Source organism: Cavia porcellus, unplaced genomic scaffold (genome assembly GCF_034190915.1).
Source record: "Cavia porcellus strain 051 isolate PalLab524CR breed Dunkin Hartley unplaced genomic scaffold, mCavPor4.1 scaffold_1, whole genome shotgun sequence".
In the NCBI taxonomy this organism is placed as follows: domain Eukaryota; kingdom Metazoa; phylum Chordata; class Mammalia; order Rodentia; family Caviidae; genus Cavia; species Cavia porcellus.
Genome location: NW_026947484.1, coordinates 71592927 through 71615413, shown reverse-complemented (window position 1 = coordinate 71615413; position 22487 = coordinate 71592927). Strand labels below are relative to the sequence as shown.

Sequence of the window (22487 nt, the reverse complement as noted above, 5' to 3'; positions counted from 1 at the left end):
TCAGACTAACTAAGGATAAATTTGGCTTTCGTTATGAGCCTCAGGCCCTGTTCAACAATGCATCCATGGATGAGGAGCTCTTCACTATGAGATGATTCACTGGCTCATGGGCTTGTCCATGAAATAGAACAGGGTCATAGCACACTTGTGAAAGCTCAGAGCGCATAGTTCAGTTACAGTGAGTGTACAAAGTGTTTGATTCCTTTAGCTTGATGGATTGGAAACCAATAGATTGGAAAAAAATGTACATTCAAAAAAAGACACAGACGTGCCCATCAAATTATTTGGAAACTACACATGAAGCAGAGTAATGTCAGTAGATACACATAAAGTGAATTATATATACGTATACATAACAGAGGCATGAAATTTTCATTTACTTAATAGACATTTCAGCATACACTATATCTTGCAGCAAGTGTTCTATATAGATTTTTTTTTTGAGTCAGGGTATGTACACTATGTAGTTCAGGTTGATACTGAACTTACTAAGTAGCCCAGGTTGGCATTGATCTCACAGTATTTCTCAGCTCCAGCCTCCCGTGTGCTGAGATTATGTTTGTGTAACCCCACAGCCAACTTGCTTTGTATGAATTATCTTATTTCAGTGGATAGTAACCCTTTTCAGTTGTAGATGGAGAAATAGTGTCAGGTTATATATATATATATATATATATATATATATATATATATATATGACTGCTCCAATAAACATCTGAGGTTAATTATATAGATTTTGATACTGTAATCTTCAAAATCAGGAAAAATATCCACATCCTTTAAAAATTATGTGTTTTAAAGAAATAATTTTGACAATTATTTTCTGCATAACTTTTGTTGTGACAGGTGCTGAATCTCCACAACTACATGATAAAGCCCAGTTCCCTCAAGCACATATTTTAGAATATTATCTTCTATTTCTTCCTCTTAAAATAATGAGGTATGTCTCTAAACTTGATAGAAAATAATTGCATTGTCCAGACTCACTGTCCAATGACAGAACATTGCTCAGTATTAATTATGTTACATACTCTTCACTCTTATTTTTCTAGCTATCATTTTTTTAAGTTCCCTATATTCATAAGTCAGATAAATAGACTGATAAAGAATAGAGAGATAACCACAACAGAAAACTTAGGATCCAATTCTTTTTCAACATGTGAGATCAATTGTCAATTGAACATAATTTTGGTATCCATTTGACTATTTGTTAAGTATCATAAATCTAGAAACAACTTATATGTAATCATTAAACTTACAAAGAAATAAAAAATATAATTCAATTAAAGCAAACTATGGCTTCACTTCTCAGGTATTTTGGGTTTGCACTGTCTTTAACAGATACTATGTTAAACTAAGGTCAGGCTAGTAGACTACTTAGGATGAACAGGAAATCCCAAGATAGCCATCTAAGTTACCTAGGAGGACAGCTCTAGGTCAAGGAACCCATCTTTCTTATTCTTTTTTTTGCAGTGCTTTGAACCTATCTCAATGCTTCTCATGGTTTAGTTTATGGTAAGTTCACAAAATTTTGGATGATTGATTACTTTTCCTTAAGGAACTGAACAAGAATAGTTTGGCTTCAAATAAATAGCATGGAGCAGTGTATAGCATGTAGGGTGAGAGCATGAGTCTCCATCTACTCGCTAGTCTCCAGAGCATAATCTATCCCTGACAGCCCTCTCAGCATGGTGGGCCAGGTGCTTCTTTGGCTTAGGAGTCTCCTATACCCCGTTAGGCCTTAGCAGCATTGTTGGTCTCTACTCACTGGACTCAAGTAGAACCACACCTTCCTGCCAAGTATGATAACTTAAAATCTCTCTAGATATGGCCACAGGATCCCTGGGACAGGAACAAAATTGCCCCTATTTGGGGATTACTACTCTAGGATAGGACCCAAAGAGACAGCGGAAAATCAGAATCAAATATCCAGGATCTTGAATAACAGACAATGACTAAAGAAGCATGCATGGAAGAGGAAAAGGTGATCTTTCATAAGAAAGTCAGAAATACTCTTACTGATTATATTTCCAAGAAAACAGGTAAACCATCAACTCAGGGAAATGATTGAGATTTTTGGAGATGAGGATCTCTGGGTACACCTGCACTACCCCTGGAGGGCGAGCATAACTGAGAAACTGCGGAGAGTTAAAGGTGTTCCAGCTGTCTCTGTCTGTGGAATGGCAGCTGAGAGGAGGGGCTCGTTTTGAGGGAGAAATGAGAGACATGTGTAGGAAGTTTCAGGTGGACAAAGGACTGTCCACAGTAGAAAGATGTGGTTGGGGAAAGCAGGAAATTGACACTCCTTGTTATTATTCTCACATGTTTAATACCCAGAAAGACTCTTTAAACTGTTCCTAGGTATGAAATATCAGCAACCCAAAACCAGAATGATATCTCTGCCACTGATAAACAGACTTTTCAATCTCCAAGCTGCTATAGTATTGTTACATGGGAAGTGGCAAAAACAAGAAGTTACTTTACTCAGCTCCCCTTTCTATTTCATGCTCACCTGAGGGCCATGGTTTACACCCGGGTTCAGAGGATTTCCAAAAACGTACTTCTTCGCACGCTCAACACTCCTTCGAACAAACTCGTCGTAAATTGATTCTTCCACAAAAAGCCTGGAGGCAGCAATGCAGGCCTGGCCCTGGTGGATGAACACGCCCATATGTGCATATTCCACAGCAATGTCCACTACAAAAGACCACATTAGAAAAGAAAGGTTACCCAAGGTTTCACAGTTTATATGTAGTTCTCAGAGGCAATGTCAGGGTCTTCTGTCAGGGAGTCAAACATCGACTTTATACATGTCCTCTCTTAAAATTCAGATGATAAATAAAGTCATCTTTATAATCCTTGACTGGGAAAATCACAATATACAGTAGAACCTGGAAAAATGGTGGTTATTATCATAGCTTTAACAAGGATATGTCTAAGAATGTCAATTTTACCCCAAGATTAAATATCATTACAAATATATTGTATCAATATCACCATTAATAAAAAGTTATATATTACTTTTAGATGTCAGTGGGTAACTAAGACAGAAAATCTCAAATGTCCAATGCCTTAATTTCGAACTATTCTTAAACATCTTGATCAATTAAAAAAGTGGTCTTTATATCTCTATATTAACAACAACACATCCTCATAAAATCCACTCATACAACCAGTTATCTTAAAATCTTATTTAAGGAAACATATTTTCAAAATTTATGTAAAAGTCCACCATGTTCTTTCATCTATGCTTATGTAAACTTGTACATTTAGATAGTACATTATGCCAATGTTGTTTGACTAGTGTGTATTTAATATGAAGAATCAAGTTCTCTTTATATTTACTTTGAATTTAGTTTTCCAAATGCTGAAGATTCAATTCCACATTAAAGCAACTCAGTGTGAATTTGTGACCTAATCATACAACTTAAGTTTCTTTAGCAACAGTTGATTGACAGGCTTGAAAAATGGGGAATATTGTCATGTTTGTACAATGTTTAATAAGGAACTGCTTTCAAAAAGTTCAATTAAAACCATAAGGCAATAAAACCCGGTTCATGAGCCATTTGTTCATAGCAATAATGTAATAGTTTAAGAAAGGACTAGAAGAATGAATATCCACTTCTACTAATAAAGTCTTTTATAAGAGAACTTAGGAAGTGCTATTTAGTAACATAAACAGAGCGAATCTAGAACATTATCACATCATAATTGCAGACTGAATGTATGGAAACTCAGCTGTTCTTGGTAGGGAGAAGACAGAATGAGTGTAAGCAGGTTATTTCTCTTCTCACTAATTCAATTAATGAGCGTATGACCCAGAGGAAAGGGAGGTGACAAATGCAGAATTACTGTCCCCTTAGTTTGTCTTGGTCCAACACAATGAAGTGTCTCAGTATGTTTAGCACAATGTCAATAACTGAATTAAGTAATTATGAAAAAAATACCTCCTGCTGGACCCAGAAGTGCAAAACATTTACATTTTTCAGAGTTCATCTGAGGAAACAGAAATCTATTCCAAACCAAGAAGAAAGTGTGCCTGAAATTAACTTAGCAAATGTGCTCCAGTGTTAGGATAATTTTAAAATTTTCCAAGAATAATTCTGTTCTCTGATGAATACCTTACATACTAAAGCAAACATGTTTGGGAACCCAAGTTCCCTGCCTGGCACGATCAGACCCCAGAAAGGATGGAGATACAAGCTTAGCCGAGGTGGCCGTACTCACAGTCAGCGTCAGCAAACACAATGCAGGGGCTCTTGCCCCCCAGCTCCAGCGTGACCCTCTTCAGGTTGCTCTTCCCCGCAGCTTCTTTGATGAGTTTGCCAACCTGAAAGTTACCATTGCCAAGCAGGAGACTCACTATGTGCTTGTGAAGATAGGCTGAGCATTTTACACTTATCTGATGTTGTGACATTACTAGATTTCACTTGAAAGAAACATGACACATTTTTTCTGCAACTGGCATCTTGAGATTTTACCTGATTCTCCCTGCAAGTATGTACATACGAAAATGAATCAGAAAAGTATGGATGGGCAACACAGGAGAGATGCAGAACACATAGTGGTGCAGATGTGTGTGATCAGGCAGGACGTTCCTTTTTATTTTCATCAGGACTTTCATCAGGTTTTGAGCCTGATCCCATGCACTGTGATGCAGCCTAAAGTTACTAACTTGACACTTTGTTCCTCCCTCTACTGACATTCATAGAACTCTGTCCAGACAACTACATAGTTTCCACGTTTTGAGTGTCATCTTTCTTCTTTTCATTATGTTTCCATCCCAACCTGGATCTAAATTAATCTCTCCCTTTAGTGGTGTTGAACTCAGATTTAACTCCTCCTAAAATCCTTTCTTGATGACTCAAAATTTATTTATTTTTTGATCTCTCAGTTAACTGCATAAAGACACTTTCAGGGTTGGCTTCAGATTGTATTAGTTGTACATGCTTACACTTGCATAAGTTTGCTAAGGAGATTGTTACTCCTTGATAGACAAAGTCCTATCACTGCATACCTCACTTACGGATGATACATTCTGTCTACTTAAGAAGTGGAAAAGCTCAAAAAAGTAATTCAGCAGCTCTGCATGTGGGGAAAGAGGACATACCCTTAGTACTCTAGGATGTTGATCACTGTGTCAACTTGAGAAGTTTAGAAGTTTAAGTGACTCAGTAGGAGTCCAGAGTCCTCACTTTATAAACATTCTCTGTCAGTGCAAGAGGGCTGAAGAAGATATGAGTGCTGCACACATCCTGGGGGCCTTGGAGGGAGGAGTGGCCTTCAGACAATACAAGGGATGATAAATGCTTCCCTCTTGCTTTTGGCTTTTGTTACTTTTCAGTGTTTTGCCTCCTTGAAATGTTGCCCCTGGGTCTTAACACCCAGCTTTGAAACTAGCTGGGAATGCACTGAAACCTCCACTAACTGTGAGCTAAATAAACATATTCTTTCTTAGTTTGAGTGTGGAGTATTTCGTCTCAACAAGGAGAAAAGACTAACAGACACTCTGCTCAGCAGTGTTGATCACAGTGATCTCAGTTAACTGTTCCTATAACTATTACTATTCTCTCTCTTTCTCTTTTTCTCTTCCTCTCTGTCTCTTCTCTCTCTCTCTTTCTCTCTCTGTCTCTCTCTCAGTCTCTCTGTGTGTCTGTGTCGCTATCTGTCCGTCTCTGTCTCTTTCTCTTTCTCTGTCTCCCTGTCTCTCTTTCTCTCTGTCTGTCTATGTCTGTCTCTCAGTTTCTCTCTCATTCTTGCCACCTTCTTTTTCCATTCTTTACAACATGTTCCTTTGAAGAGTGGAGTTAGAAGAGAGAAATTAGATTGGTTCATTACTACTGTGTCGCATTGCTCCAGTGAACTGGAATCCACTGTTCTGGTTTCTTCTGAAATGCCACATGCTTCTTCTCAGATAAGATAATTTTTTTTTTCTTTGTAGATCCTGTGCCACCAAGAATATCTGCTATAGATGTTTTGTATCTTAAAGTAGAAAATGTGATCTTTTTGCCTCACACCTTGATTCACTCAAATAATCTATGTCTTTCTCTGGTTACATAATAAGCATATTTTGATTCTTTTATTACTTATATTTGTTTTCCAACTCCATGTGTCACATTTCAATGAAAATCTGTCTTTACAAAAATAAAAGATGAAACAGGCATTAATAATTTATGTCATTACTTAACTGATCCTGTACCTTATTTTTTGCTTGACAAGTATGGTTTCTTCACTTGCTTTTGCTTAGAATAGAAAAGCCATTTTTGCTCCCAAAGTCTACCTTCCACATTCCTTCTTCTTGAGGTGCTCATGGAAGGAATTCTAATGTTTCTGAACTTTTTGTATAACCAGGCTAGAGAGAACATAGGGCAAGATCCTTGGTAACATCATGGGAAACCGAGCTTCTGACTCCCTTTCAGAAGGTAAAGGAAAGATGTCCTTGATAAGGAGCTCAAGGTGGGGAGATGCTCCTTAATTTTTATGTTCTATGGGGAAAAACATCACTCATTCACACAAATTACTGTGGCCTGATTTATATTTTCTATGAGAAACTATGAATCCTATGACACAGTGGTTCTGTTTCTCGTAAGACAAGGTAAAGAACACATTGAGCATAGTTCAGTGCTTCTGTGTTTGTAGTCAGAATTTCATCTCATCTAAACTACAACTGTTTATGTTGTGTAAGCAAATCGGTAGCTAGAGTAAACATCAGAGATCATTAAAGTGAACTTGTGTTTTAAGGAAGTGTTGGCTTCAGAACAGTCCCATAAACACCCTTGGCATCATGGGCTTTGAGGACATGTCTCACGGTCAAGCTGAGGGAATAGCATTACCTCTACGGACCCTGTGAAAGCCACCTTGTCCACGTCCATGTGTGAGGAGATGGCGGCCCCTGCGGTGGGCCCATAGCCAGGGACAATATTCACCACCCCGGGAGGAAAACCTGCCTGAAAGGAAAAAAGCAGAATGGGTACAAGGGAATTCAGAAAGATGCAGGAAAGGGAGGGTGGGGTGCAGGCTGCTTCTGCAGGCTCATCTTGTGCATTTCCCTACACAGATAAAAGTGCTTAAGCAGCTTTGCTCTTTACTGCTTATTATTATTATGCCATTTCCCAGCCCACATGAAAATAACCCAGTGGAGGCAAGATTCAGCTGTGCTTCTTTCCCAGGGTAAGTCTGTAGTTGATGGATCATTACTCTAATGAAGGCCCTCTCAGATTTCCGTATAGTAATCGAAGGAGACAGCATACTTCTAAGTGTTGGGTAATAGGTTTACACAAAAGGAAAGCAACATGTTTATTATCTATAGGAGCAAAAGCGAAAAACTAACCAACTTCCCATTGTTAGTTCTGTAGCTGTAGATTGCTTCAGTGACAGTAGTTAGTAGGTAAAATATTAGGCAATCTGGTCATCCTGCTTAGGGTGAAGCCTCACAGACGAGTGTCTATTCCTGTTAAAGAGCTGACTTCGAACAAGTTTGGAGCAGAGATAGCGTGCTGAGACCGCATGTCACTTATATTATAGAGCTGCATTTCCATGTTTCTCTGTCTAAATTTATTTTGAAATGAAGAACATTTTTTAAGGCTCATGTATAGATTTCCTAAATGATAAGTTGTTAAAACTTAATAATTGTTTGAAGTTTGCTAAGGTTTGAAGGACAAAGGGTAGTGAGTGATTTAAAAAAATATTTTTTACATGATTAGTAAAGTTGATGAAAATACGCTCCACATACTCTTTGCTACATTTGAAGAAGAAAATACAGAAGAAAGCATAAGAGAAAAGTGAATATAAAAATTCATTTACAGAAATGAGTTTTAGAAAGAATAGGACCCAGTGTTACAAAAGAACATATAGGCACAGTGAACTCCAGCATTCAGGGACTAAAACTAAAAATTTGTTTAAATTGAAACAAATTTTCAGAATCCACTGGGCCATTAGTGGTAGTTAGGAATTAGCACTACATTCCAGCATTGAAAGGGTTCCCTATTAATTTCAACATGAATTTGTGCTCCTGAGAGTTGGAGAAAAACAAGAAAATAATGGATCGGCAGGTAACTGACACCAAGCCTCTGCTCAGGCTTCTGCTGTGCATTTGGGGGAGACCCATGTGCACTGATTGCCAGAAATCCCAGCCAGCAGCCCAGCACAGGACACCCTCACCACTAGATGGAGCCTTCCAGAGCAGTGCAGCAAACAGTAGCTCTAAATGAGTCTGCCCATAGCAGCTGGGGCTCTTGGAGTCTTGTGCATGCTTTGACCCAGGATGCTTGCTTACCTCTTTAATTAAGGATGCCACGTGAAGAGCAGTGAGGGGAGTTTGCTCTGCAGGTTTGATCACCACTGTGTTTCCACAGCTGAGGGCAGGTCCTATCTTCCACACCAGCATAGCCAACGGGGCGTTCCACTGGAAAACAACATTCCACACTGTGGGTTTGTTTTGCTTAAAGGCCCAATTATTAATGTAATTTCCATATTATGTATCTCCCCCTCCCCAGTAGTTTTTAAAGAATGACTGCAGTAGTTGGACAGGCATCCAGTGTGTGCTGTTTAAGTCATGGCCAGAAGGAACTGTACATAGCAAAACTCTTAATGAAAGCATATAGAAGGGACAAAAACAGAGCCCCCATATTTAGTCAAGTGCTGTTATTTTAAATTCTTATTGCTACCTGATTTTCAATAATAGCAAGCATCAGAGTGACTTTTTTTCTAGTAGAATATGAATTCATTTGCTTTGCAAAGTGGCTATTCTCTTCTGCCTATGGAGAAATCTTAATTATTTATGGGAGAAAGGCTCTGTATTTGTGGTGCCGGGTTTCCAGCACAGGTATTCATACAGATGACACATGGCCCCACTGAGCAACTCCTCCAATCCAGCGAGACAAAAGGGTTAAAAAGAAGGAAAACAAGGTTGCTCAGGAGAGCTTGGGCTAGGGTCACAACCGCCGGGTAACCCTGTGAACCCAGAGAAGACTCCTTTTCTCTATTAAGGACTGATAATACTCTCTAGGGTAGAAAGCTGTCCTATTAGGTGACATTAGCATTTAGGTTTTGTGGCTTTAATGAATTTTTGGGGCCTTCAATGAGTTAGAACTTTCATTAAAAATGTTAAATATTTATCCTTCTAACTCATTGAAAGAAAAAACAAATTATGCTCACTTTCTTATTTAAGAATTTCAAAACACTTCAAAGTCTTTTTATTTGGACTTTTCAAGGATTTCAATCATGTTTAGACAGTATCTTTTTTTGTTGGGCTTCAATGGAAACTTTCATAATTATACTGAAATGTGCTGTTTTCTCTTAGGGGTATCAGAGTCTTTTATCTAAAAGGCCCATATATTCTAATTCAGTGTTTCGAATGCCTCTATTTCATTTAAATTTACTATTTCATTAAAGTTTTTAAAAACTTGAAAATATTAATATCGTTTCCTATATATCTAGAGAAAAGAATCATAAAATTCACATGCAACTGGAAGACATCCAAAACCATAAAAATAATCCTGGGCAAAAGAGTAAAGCGGAAGACATCACAGTCATTGGATGCCTTCACTTACGTTATAAAGCCACAGTGATAAAAGAACCATGATGCTGGCATGAAAACAGAAATGTGGGTCAATGCAACAGGACAGAGGATGCAAAACCACATGAAGCACATTCAGGTAGCTGATCTCTGACCAGGGTGTCAGAACTATATACTGGAGGAAAGATGGACTCTTTACACATGATTTTAGGGAAACCAACAGTCCACATGCGGAAGATTGAACCTGGAGACACATCTCTTACCATGGTGTAAACTAAGTTCAAAATGGATTACAGACAGTTAAAATAGAAACAGTCTGTTCAGTACAAAATAGGTAAAAGTCTTGAAGGCATAGGCACTGAGTTTCTGATCAGAAATGCCAATTGTAGAAGAAGCAGAGTCAGGGCTAAAAAATGGAATTGAATGAAATTAAAAACTGTATCACAGCAATGAAAAACAATTAATAGAATGAAAAGACAATATACATGATGGGAAAAAATACTGCCATGTATTTCTCACACGACTAATATCTAGAATATGTGAGGAAGTAAAAACAAAACAAAAACAACAAAACAAACAAAAAGACACCCTAAAATAAAAGAACCACTTAAAACCTGAGCATCCAAAATAAACAGATACTTTCAGAAGTACAAGTGACCAGTAAAAGCAGATAAAATGTTCAAAATGTCTTGCTATTGTGCAAAGGCAAATGGGTTTAACCGCACTGAGAATCCATCTGATTCCAGAAGGAGTGACTGTCATCATCAAATTGAATAGCAATAAATACTGGTAAAGCTGTGAGGAAAAATGAGTTCCTCTAAATTGCTGGTGGGAAGGTACCCTAGAATCACTACTATGCAAGTCAGTATGGAGATTCCTCCAAAAACTAAATTCAGAAATTCTGTGTGACCCAACTATGCCCCTTCTAAATACCTTCCAGAAAGATTGAAAGACATCACATTTTATGGATACATGCATTTATAGGTTGAGAGTAACAAAGCTCATTTAATCTTATAAATGACCTGTGTGCACATCAGCAGATAAATAAGCAAAGAAGATGTGGTATCTAAATATACCAGACTTCTACTCTGCCATAAAAAAGATGCACTGGAGTCATTTGATAAAATGAATGCACCTTGAGAGCAAAATGTTAAGTGTAATAAATCAGAAACACAAGCTTAAACATCTCAAGGCTTCCTGTACATGTGAAACCCGGGATTTCAATAAATTACAGAGTAAAATAAAAGGTAGATTAGAGGAAGCAAACTAATTTTTTGGAAAAGGGAAGAGACCAAGTGACAGAGGCTTCTGGAGAGAGAAAAGAAGTAGGGAACTAGAAAAACAAAGAGATGTGTTACGTGTGCAACCTACTTAGGTAATCCTTATGTCCGGCCAACAGGCACCAGTGAAAATACAGAAATGTCTGTCAGGAATTGAGCACCTTTAATGCTGCTGTTGTCTGTGATGAGAAGTCTGAGAGGAGGCAGAGTGGGGGAGAAAAGGAGGCACATGCCACTGCAGGGCTGTCCCACAGCAGGAGAGCCCAGGGTCCTCTTACTGTAACGTGCTGACAATGCACAGCTTGTAGTAGGAGTGCAAAATGCAAGGTTTTAAAACAACTCAGAGTAAAAGGTTCAGGTTTTTGGATGCAGGAACACTGAAACACACTCAAGAGATACATAGGAATATGGACAGATTTTGGTTCTTTCCTGAATTTCATCCCAGAATTTAGTCATAGGAAGCCTGGTTTCAACCAGTCCTATTTGTTGAAACTTACATCATATTTAACCAGTAAAGAAGCATCCAATTTTTTCAGAGAAATCTTGATTATCAAATTAAAAGGGCTTATGTTAAATTAGACTTTTAAAAAAGCTACACAGGGGTGCAACTTACAGGAAGGATTTGGCCGCACACTCCAATAGGTTCACGTCTTGTGTAAGTGAAGAAGTCTCCATCTGGAAAAGAAGGCACACACCCAGCTCTATAGGGAGCTAATCTACTTGACTTTGGAAGGATGGAGACTTGAAACTGATGTGAGAGGAAGATGAAAATAATAATAAATTTTTGGAAATGTGTATCTTAAATAACTTACAAAATAGATACTTGAGCCCTTAGATAATTGTTTAATTATTCTGGTCTAACTGTCCTGAGTTTGACAGACTCGGATGCCCATAGTTGGCCCACAGTGGAGCAGCCAAGAAGGTTTGAGAGTCACACTATGGAAGGGTAGAAATGTCACATTGCGAATGAAACCCAAATAATTAATGCCAGAGGCCAGTTATGAAAAGTTTGGGCTCCTCAAGGGTCACCTCAAATCAGTAACTGTAACTGTAAGATTGTTCCTATATCAACAATTTCTAACCTACCCTTAATGTTCTGCCTTATTATACTGAAAAACCTTTAAAAGCTTTTGCTGAATCATCACAGAACATCCTAGGTTACAACTGTGTCGGCTTAACCTCAGGTGAGAATAATTTTGCTTCACTTGGCTGCATGTTCAGAGGGCACGTTTATGGTTATTCAGCTCTACAGTCCTGACCCATCCCTGCTCAGTTCTGAGGTCACCCAGAGCTCCTCACCGCTGGGGATGGTGCGGCCCTGGATCTTGTCGGCCCAGCCTGCACAGTAGCGCAATCCTTTTATACACATTCCTAACTCCAGCTGATACGCAGAAGCAAATAGTTTTCCACCATTTGTTGCCTCCATTGTCTGAAAAACAGATCAGTGGTTAATTTAAAATTGTACAAAAATTTTAGATTAAAAAACATATGGCCAATATGTTGAATATGGAGAGAATTTAGGACATAGAAGAAATTTGAAATCAACTTAATTAATTTTCTCTTTAAAAATAGAAACTAAAAAATGTTTTATATTAACCTGTATCTAAGTCAATACATACTGAACATACTTGTACTGTAATACTACGTAAAATGTGTAAGAGATTGCAGTTGCTAAACCAGAGTGCTGACTGTCTCATTCTGAGTGTTTTTACTAACACAGTTTGATATTTGCTGCATTGAGAACTGGATAAGGTGGTTGTTTCAATAAGATTTCAACATGGAGACAATTTTGTATTAGTGATTTTTAATCATGTTTGAATGATTATTTTAGCACTCTGATGGCTGAGACAGGAGGACCACCACAAATTCCTAGCCTGCCTGGTCTCCATGTGAGTCAACGGAAACAAGAATTGTCTCAAAAAACTCATTTCTAATTTTGGACCATTAGAATATAATTAATCATCTTTTAAAAGCATAACATATGGGTCTTTAATTCATGATTTCTTCACCAGGAATTTCAGTTATGGAACTAATGACAAAGAAGTTTTGTTGTAGTGAAATAATTTGGATATGTTCACAAAGTCAAGTAAGAAACTCAATAAAAGTCTAGGATCAAGTAAGTTTAAGCAACTTAGTACAATGTTCTAGAAGATTCCCATCCTGCTACCATTTAAATGCTTGCTAATATTCTAGAGTAAAGGAAAGAAATTTCTTTAATTTGACTTCACTGAATAATTGCCAAAATTTATCCTATAAAACTAGTTATTTTAGCAGAAGTTAAGATCACCTAGAATTAGCTAGAAGATGACTTTTGACAATAATCCCAGGCCTACCACTCCTACAAGTTTGATGAAGGCTGAGTGTTTTTCCTTTTTAAAATAGAGAGTGTGTAGTGTTCACAAAAATCAGTCATGTTGCCAGTTTGAAGAGTGATTGCTTTATGGAGATGCCTCTTGCATCCAGCGTGGTCATACTCACTGCCAGCAGCAGACGATCTCTTTCAATTAAGTCAGCCAGCTTGTGGAGGAGGCGGCCCCTCTCTGAGGCATCCATAGTGCGCCATGGAGAGCCAATCTGAAAGGCTTGTCTTGCGGCCCGCACTGCTTTGTCAACATCTGCCTGTAATTCAGGGAGAATTCAGTTCAATGCGCTCAGCATCCTGGCAGAGCTGCTAAAATAAAGATATTCGTGTGGCTGTGTCTTTTAACTGTATCTGGCTTTCTCTCACATGTAATATTTAAGTGTATAGGAGCATAGATAGTCATGGTAGATAATCTACAGCTTTGCAATAAGAAAAAACTAGATTTCGATTCTTTTGAGTCATCCATCCATCCATCCATTCATCCATATAAAGATTTTCATGCACAGTCTACCCCATAACATTCTTCTTTTAAGTATCCTAATGATGAACTACTCTATTGAGGGGACTGTCCTTTTGAAATATGGTAAATCCAGATCATCACCTACCATCTTATATGTCATGAATAGCATTTATTCTTCTGTCTCTAAGAGCAGTTATTTCCATGTACCACCTTATAGTTAACCAAAATCCACAGATGAGGATGTCTTTCATTTAATTTAACATAGTATCTTCATATAACATACATACACTTGCACATGTACTTTAAATTATGTCTAGATTACCTATACTATGTGCTATAATATACATTCTGTACCAGTAGTTATGATGTTATATTATTTGTAAAATAATGATAAGAAAAATGTCTGCACACATTCAGTGTAATAAGCTCATCCCTGTGAGGCCCAACTTCATTGTTTGTGTCAGCAACAACATTGTCATCATAGTTGGTTGACTCTGGAAAGGAGGAATTTGGATACATAGAGGGTCTGCTCTATTCTAAGGTGAAATGGTATGCCACATTTTAAAAATTCTGCTTTTTTTTCTCTAAATTCATGGTAGGTAACCTCATGAGTTCTGTTGCAGATTAAATGAGGTAACTTGTGATATGTATTTTTTAATGTGAGAGGTATTATGTTAAATATTTCTGGACAGTTACAATTGTTACTACAATGGTAGAAGTCGAAGTAGCATTAAAGTACTATAACCCTCAGCAATTCTGGCTTACTGTAATGTATTTTGAGTAATACCCTCTTCCTGCATCTTTGTTATTTTATACTGCCGACAGCCTGCTTTCCTAGGTTTCTTGTTGTTACCTGGCTAATTCTTTTCATGTAAGTCTATCTTGGCACTTTCTCTTTTAATGTTTGTAACTGTTCTTTTTGTTTTCCTGTATCCCAGGGTGTCCTTGAACTGGCAAGGATCTTCACTGCCTCAGCCTCCGGAATACTGGGATTAGAGGCATGTGTCACCAGGCTGGGCACTGTAACTGTTCCTTTAACCTGCACTCCCAAGACTAAAGTCCCCAGGTCAGTATTCCTGGGCCTCAGAAGGCCCTTTGATCCAGTCCTTGTCTTCCAGAGGTCGCTCCTTGCCAAGAAAGTTCTACCAGCACAGACTCTTGTTTTCCAAATCCTTCGGTTTTTTACCCCTCAAATATTTTTCGAATATCACTGAATCCTCACTGGACTAACCTAGCTTGATGATACCTACTTATCGTGCGGCCCTTCGATGTTCTTTATAGCCCCCAGTCACTGCAATGATCTTCACGGATCTTGTTACACATTGAGTAGAGCATGAGATCCAGCAGAGCAGAACTAAAATCGGACTCCAGCATAATTCTTATAGCTCTGCAGAGCACTTCCAATAATGTCCCCTTGCAATGAACATTTTCTACGATCTGTGTTATAGGGCACAGTTCTTTTTATTCTGGGACTACAATAGGCAGTTAATAAATGTTTCATAAGTTAGTTTGTCATCTTTCAAATCTAGCATTTTACCCTTATATAACTTTGTTGATGTTTCACAAATGATGTTTTAACTGATTCCATTTTATAACAAAGCTTTATACTATTCAAAGCTACGAGGCATAAAATTTTGTGCTTTTGATTGTTTCTTTTTCTTGTTGCATAATTAGTTAATTACAAGAATAGCAGTTTGATTCAATAACTAACATTTTCAGGGGTATAATGTTATTCTAATTAGTCAGAAAATAATTTGGTACATTAACTCAAACTTGCTACCAGCAGAAACACTTCTACTTAAGACACTGGGTTTTTTTTTTTTTTTTTTAAGTAAAGACCAAAAATCTGAGTGTTTGCAAAGAACTTGACTGATGATAAGCTGCCAAATTCATCATAACTCTTGATAAGGAAGACTGAACCCTTCTGCAGCTCCCAGCTCATATATTTCCATATTAAAATTATTTATGGATGAAGATAACAGTTATCAGATCAGTTTTAATTTAACCCTTGTCGTAAACACTTACTCTCATGGAAATTTACTTTGTCCCCACCAATTATTTATTAGTTCTTGCTGTAGTATCAGAAGCAGTTTGCAGGATTACTCCACACAGCCTAAAACAGCAACTGAAGTGAACCCTATAACCACCCACATCTCACTCTGCTCTAGAAACTCCATGTGTGCTCGCCCTTCCTCCTTGCTTTGTGATAGCACTGAAAGCCCAGTCTTAGTTCAATTCCACCCGTACATTCAGCCCCTGAAACTTCTGGCTCATTACCTAAAGGGTCAGTTCCAAATACCAGGTTTACATGAGTAGGCATATTACAAGAACCAGTACCTATGGGCTTGTAACACAAGGATTAGAGGCAAATACAATCCTCTCTAATCATACAGGGTACATTCGAGAAGGCTTAAAAGAAGTATAAAACCCCATAATGACTGAGGCTTTACGTGCCTGGCACTTTTGAAGGCCTTATTAGCAATATGGTCTTGAGTAATTATTCAACTTTTCTACTCTGCTATTATATCATCATTTATAAATGCAACTATATGTTTTATCTTCCCTTTAAAATTATTTTTATAAGCATTAAATTAATGCAGTAGTTTGAGTTAAGAATTTTCTGAATCAGTTGCGTTTTCTTACTATTTAGGTAGAAGGTATCTATTCTTTTAATTACTTATGCAACCTTTAATTTTAAAGATATTGATTCATATCATTTGACAGACTTTTAGTAAAAGAAATTTATAATGTGTTATTCAATATAGTGTCTAAACATCATATATTAGCTTTAAATTTTTTAATCTAGCAATTTTAAAAGAACTCTTTTATAGAAGTATTTCTCTCCTCTTTCAAACTTGTGATCAATCCTTTACTGTACCAACTATGTGTAATGTAAATATATTATGCACTATGCATTTGAAAAACATGGAAAACTATAAGAAGAGAAATAACAGCCAAAACCTGACTTTAAGGGTCGTCATTATTATGAGACGACCCAGTGCTCCTCACAGGCCAGGACTGTCCCAGAAGCTCCGTGTCCAAGCCACGTGTCCACTTTTCAATGTGGTGGGAAGTCAGGGCCGGGGAGAAGCAGTGGAGCCTGGTGTGAAGCAGAGCTGGATTCAGAAACTCACCTTATCCCCTTCCTCCACCTCACAGATCACCTCTTCGGTTGCAGGATTAATGACTGGGAATTTCTTGCCACTCACTGAATTATGCCATTCATTGTTGATGAAGATCTGTGGGGATACAGACAAAGGACATTAAAGAGGATTAAAGCCACGCCTACAGGAAAAGTCTATGAATTTAAACTGAAGCATGACACAATGCCTAAAATTTTTCCTGTCTAAAATTTTCCTGGTTCTAACTGACCTTTTACGTACAATCACACATACATACACACATGCATGTCTGCACACAAAAGTAAAGTAATATTTTTGTTTCATGAAAGTATGCAGCCTTTTCAATGCTTGAAAGTACAAATTGCAGAAAACAATTTTAAAATTGCTGTTGTTGCCTCAGATGCGGGAATTTGAGACAAAATGTAGAAGCTTTGGGTCTATTTTCCACTTCAAATTCTGATCATGCCCATTTTAGGATACATTAACTTTAAATCATGGCTGATTACTTTCTGATACTTTCCCTTGCTTTACATGAAATTTGCTTAGAAACTGTGGTCAGTGGTCTGTATTTTGTTGATTTGATTTAAAGTCATAGATGTTGTCCCCAACTGAGAATTCCTGATTAATCAACTCATAAATAAGACCTGACAATGAAACTGAAGTTGGTTTGTGATGAATTTTGAGGCTCCAAGTAAGCAGCTTGACCTATATTTTGAATCAATGAATGCTTTGCAAATACTGCTTTTAAAGTACCAAAAATTCTTTGAAGTACAGAAACCAGTTTATGAATTAACCCAGAGTCTATTTTAATGAGCTAAGGATAAGAGCACGGGGCTTTAGTGAAGGACACAGTAGTAACCTTGGCGTTAGGAGTCACTTTTCTTCTTTTGTGAATAAGAGAATAAGAGAACTCGATATAGATAACATGATGAATGAAGTAATTATAAATTCCTGGTACTCTGACATAGTTTCTGCTTCTGCGTTATGGAGGATTTATTAGCTACTTTAATTACCTTTTGTGTATTTTAGTTTTCTTAGCTATACATTTAGCATTTTTCAGCTAGCTTCCTGTGTGTTCATATAATTTTTAAAAGTACCTGACCCCTGTAAATTGTGTTAAATAGATATACAGTAGTACAGGCTAAAAACTTTTTAGTATAATATTGATGATATCTTTGTTGGGTTTGTTGAAATGATGTATCATGGCAACAATGTAATATTCTGTTTCCTGTCCGCCTTTGACAAAAGTAGCAAAAAGGAATGATGTTGTAAAAGCAAAATTTTCTTAATCCGTTTTAATTGCTATGGTAAGTATATGTATTCTACTAAGAATTTTAGACTCAAGATATTTTGTATAATATACATGTACAGTTATGTAAAGACATCAACAGTATCAACTTCACAATATTGGTTAGAAATTATAGATGTATATGCAGGCTCTTAGGATTCGAGTGTCTTGTTCTATTTGGAGAAACAATCAGTGGGAATGGCAAAGTAACATACAAATTGATTTCTACACTTTTCATTTTGGATATGTTAGACTTAAAAAGATACATCTTGTTATCTTTGACAAACAAGTACCCGTTTCTGAGGTGCAGTTTAATATCCAGGTCATATTTTTGGAAAGCTTTGTCTTTCCAGAGTAACAGTTATTATGTTTCAGTATGTTTAGCACAAAACTAAAGATATTTTAAAAAGCAGTCTCCAAATATTTCAGCCTGACATCAAGTTCGTATTTTGCTGGTGGCTAGAGGAAGCCCTATCATTCTTCTCTGCTGATGAGTGATTTTGGAGTCTGCAATAGGATTCCCTTTCACAAAGTCCCCTAAATTCCCTTGATTAGCTCCTGGTGCCCCAAGTCCCTGTGGGTAAGTCACTCTGTGCTCTCTTAAGGGGAACCAATACTTCCTTATGGCAGAGAGCTTTGAGGAGGTCCCATTATCAGTGCTCAAAGTATTTCTTTTAAGACATTCCAAGGTAGAGGGAGAGGGAGGCTGTGTAGCCAAATCACATTATGACTTGGCTGTGTGGATTGTCAGACCTGCAGTTCATGTTGACATAGGGAGGGGTGGGTGGTGATGAAATCAGCAGGGAGTAACTGTGTTGCAAAACTTTTGTCAACCTTAGGGGCCAAAAAGTCTGCCAAACACTGGAGGGAAAGAGAAACATGAAATAGATGAAAAAAAAGGAAGAATAAACAATACCAGAGCCCTGGGACATATTTAGGTGTGGTATAAGAGATTCAAAGGTAGATCTCTGGCAGCCACTTCAGGTTAAACCCTGAGGAAACATGCAAAATGTTGAGTAAAAAACATTTCTGTTTTTCTTTTCTATTCTTTTCTTTTCTTTGTTTGTTTTTTTTTGTTTGTTTGTTGGTTTTTATTTTTGTTTGTTACCAAGGATCAAACTCAAGACCTTGTGCTTGCCAAGCAGGTGTTTAAGCTGCTGAGCTAAATCTCTAGTTGAACATTTCTGGTTTTCAAAGAAGAGAAATGTAAAAGGAAATTAAAGAGAACAAATGGAAGAAAAATTCTAATTGTAGTCAAAGAAATGGAAACAAAATGAGACATTGACTAAATCAAAAAAGGAGAAAGAAAATTTTCCTTTAATTCTTGATTTGTCTTACTGAGTTCAGTCTTATGAGTGTGTGTAATCTCTTCACCATGTGTAAAATGTCCTTCAGCCTTTTCAGTTGAGCCAAGAAAACAGCAACTTGACACATTTACTTTAAGCCAGACTGCCCCTGTGTCTTGCAGATGTAAAAAGTACTTGTTGGCTACCTCTGTGTAACATGCATACGTCACATGTTGAAGGAGTGAGCTGTACAAGACTAGAAAATTCAGTACCTATCTCACATTGAGCAGTATTACGATCCAGTGCTGCAATTGTGTGTGTGCAATTCCTTTTCCTTCTAAAGAAAATACCAAATACAGGGCAGCATTCAGTTCTTTATTTGTATTTCATCAATTTGTTCCTAAAAGGTATAGGAAGTTCAGTGGAAATATCAGATAATGTATCGTAGGATGGCAGGGTTTTCAGTTAAGGCCAAGTTTTGAGAAGGGTCATATTTATGCGAATTTCCAAGGAACAAATTCTTTCAACAATGCCAGTGTTGTAATAAATCAGGCAGAAACAGAACATCAGAAGGTCAAATAATAGCACCACTTTACATCTCTTCCAAGCAATGATGTTGCATTTGTGAACTTATGTTATATGCATAAGTGCATATAAAACAATCTCAGTACCGCAATGTGGTGAATTCAGTTATGTGTGAATGCACTGTACACCCTCAGCTGCAGGGGAAACTGTGTATCAGCCCTGGTGGATGCCCGAGCCTACTGTAGTAGTGAAACCTCTATGGACTCTTCCTTCTATCCTCTGCTAACTGGAATGTTTACATTATTTAAGGTAACAGATCAGCAAATTAATAGAATAAAACTACCCTAATAATACACTTTCACTTGTTGGGGTTTAAAATGGGCCCTAGTAGCATGGTTTCCAGATCCTTTGCCCAGAGTAGTGGTGACCCCAAATGAGGTAAGCAGGTGGAATCACTTTGGAATGGAGGAGGGAAGTTTTGTGAGCCCCACTCACGCTGGGGCTGAAGGATTTCAGAATTCAAGAAGCATTAAAATAAAGAGTTGAAGGAGGGACCAACTGGTTAATAAGTTCTGGACGCTGTTCAGAGTTTATTTGACTTTATTCTCAGAGCCACTCTCTGACGCAGTTATTATGATTCCTGGCACACTTAGGGGACCTGAAGCTGAAGGGGATTAGAAGCTTGGCCAAGGTCATGTTATTAAGTAGACGGAAGAATGAGAAACTGAAATCAACTTTATAGTGTTAAGCCACTGCTGCAGTAGATATTCAGCTACTCGTTCTGGTGTTGTTAAGCCCCAGGCAAACAAAATACTGCTACAATCCAAAGTTAAAAAAAATCTCTCAAATGAAATCAATCCCCAGCATGACCACAGTGTCACTGAGAATGCCTGTCTCGTCGTAAGCACCCCAAAGTGGAAGTGATTCTCTCAAATAAACTCTATCAACCACCAATGCCCCACCTGCATCTCTACTCCCCCCCCCCTCTCATTCACCCTCCATCTTTAAGTTACTCCAGCCTTGTTACCCTTCCGTGGTTCTTCAGACCCTGAAGATCACTCTGCTGTAACAGGTGACAGGTCTGTTACCCTGGATCTTCACTTCTCTCTATGCTCCCTGGTCCCCTAACTCCCTATACCCCACAGGCTTACTCAAAACTGCCATTTCCTTATAAATATTCTTCCAGACAACATCATCCAAGCGAGCTCTTCCCGTCATGCTCTCTCAGTTTCATTTTCTTTCTTTAGCACTTACAGCGTTTACCCTTAATCATGCCACTTGTCTGCTTCCTTTAAGCAGTTTGCTGCCTGCTCCTTTAGGTGTCCAAGGCTAGGTCAACATGCTGATAGCAGGTGGAGACAATTTCAGGATTTTTCACTGGGAAATGAGGCGGTGGTACCTGTACTTTCTGGAGTGTGTAATCCATGCATCCTTCTATCCCAGGTTCCTGAAGATACTCCATACTTTACAGTTTTAAATATAAAAGTCACTTTTTTTTGGCATACCCCTCCAATCTGACTCACAATTTCTTTTTACATTTAAAGATCTCTCTGCTCAGGACACCAGGGAATCTCAGTAACCTTTTGTCCCAATAGAATAGAGACGGCTCTCACTTATCTAGAGGAATCTTCTATCTGAAATCCTACAATACATGCATGACATCCTCTTCTGCGCCCCTTCTCAGAAACTCTGAGACCAGGATACTTAGCACTATTCAGCTTTTTATTCAAGCCGGAATGGAAAGTTTCTTGATCTAAGATACAACTTAGTATCTCTGCTGTAAAACACTTCATTTTAATCCTGTTCAAGAGAAATTAAATGTTATGGAAAGACTATACTGCATTAATTACTTTATTTCCCTTTGTAAAACCTTAAACCAATTTAAGGCTATTTGGGAGCATCCTGCACCTTTGGTATCTCAAGAGTCTAGGTTTTTATGAAGTAGCAAAATCTCTTTATTAATTCATTGAAAAACCTAAAAAACCTAATACTTCTATTTTAATTTGAGAACCAAGCTCTCTGCAGTCTTTTCAAAAACTCAGACAAGCACTTTAACTTACCATTATGTTAAATCTTTCTGTAGGGCAACATTTCAACTTGTACGTTTCCAAAAAAAATAAAATCACCCTGGAAATCTCACCCCAGGACTGAGGGTAGACATGGTTGCTGGTTGGATATCTAGGAAGGAAACTGGGCATAATAACCAGGCGATGGTCATCCTGGTTACGCTCAGGGACAGCAGAACTCACTATGTAGACTGCACTGGCCTCAAACTCAAAGCAATCTTCCATCCTAAGGCTCCAGAGTGCTAGAATTACAGGCATGCAACACTATGCACAATTAGACCCGCATTTTATATAAAGCTTTATCTTCATATTTGCAAAGGGCTTCTCACACGATTCTAGTTAATCCATCCTCTTATATTTCAGAGAGGTGGACCTTATGGAACCCCCAGGCAATGCAGCGCATGCTGGTGGTACTCACCTTAGTGTACTGAATCTTCCAGTCAGCCAGGGGGGCAGGTATGGCTGGTGTTGCTGAGGACATTTCTGGTTTTGCTCCTGGAACACGAGTGAGGAGCTGGGCAATTTGATTCTGATATTGCACTTGGCTTACTGTGCTCCTTTTTATCTGCAGCAGATAAAAT

At 37.9% G+C, this 22487-nt stretch overlaps 1 protein-coding gene across 1 annotated transcript in view; it reads right to left on the bottom strand.

The window, feature by feature from the left end:
- The window catches only part of LOC134470274 (aldehyde dehydrogenase 1A1-like), a 33321-nt gene extending 10834 nt beyond the window's left edge, over window positions 1-22487 (bottom strand). The window contains exons 1-9 of the mRNA XM_023566060.2: window positions 22325-22487; window positions 16754-16858; window positions 13276-13416; window positions 12097-12226; window positions 11411-11472; window positions 8276-8404; window positions 6834-6947; window positions 4228-4330; window positions 2513-2697 (exon numbers count right to left, since the gene is read on the bottom strand). Of these exons, the coding sequence (XP_023421828.2) occupies window positions 2513-2697; window positions 4228-4330; window positions 6834-6947; window positions 8276-8404; window positions 11411-11472; window positions 12097-12226; window positions 13276-13416; window positions 16754-16858; window positions 22325-22387 (1032 nt within the window). The 5' untranslated portion in view covers window positions 22388-22487. The remainder of the gene's footprint in view (window positions 1-2512; window positions 2698-4227; window positions 4331-6833; window positions 6948-8275; window positions 8405-11410; window positions 11473-12096; window positions 12227-13275; window positions 13417-16753; window positions 16859-22324) is intronic.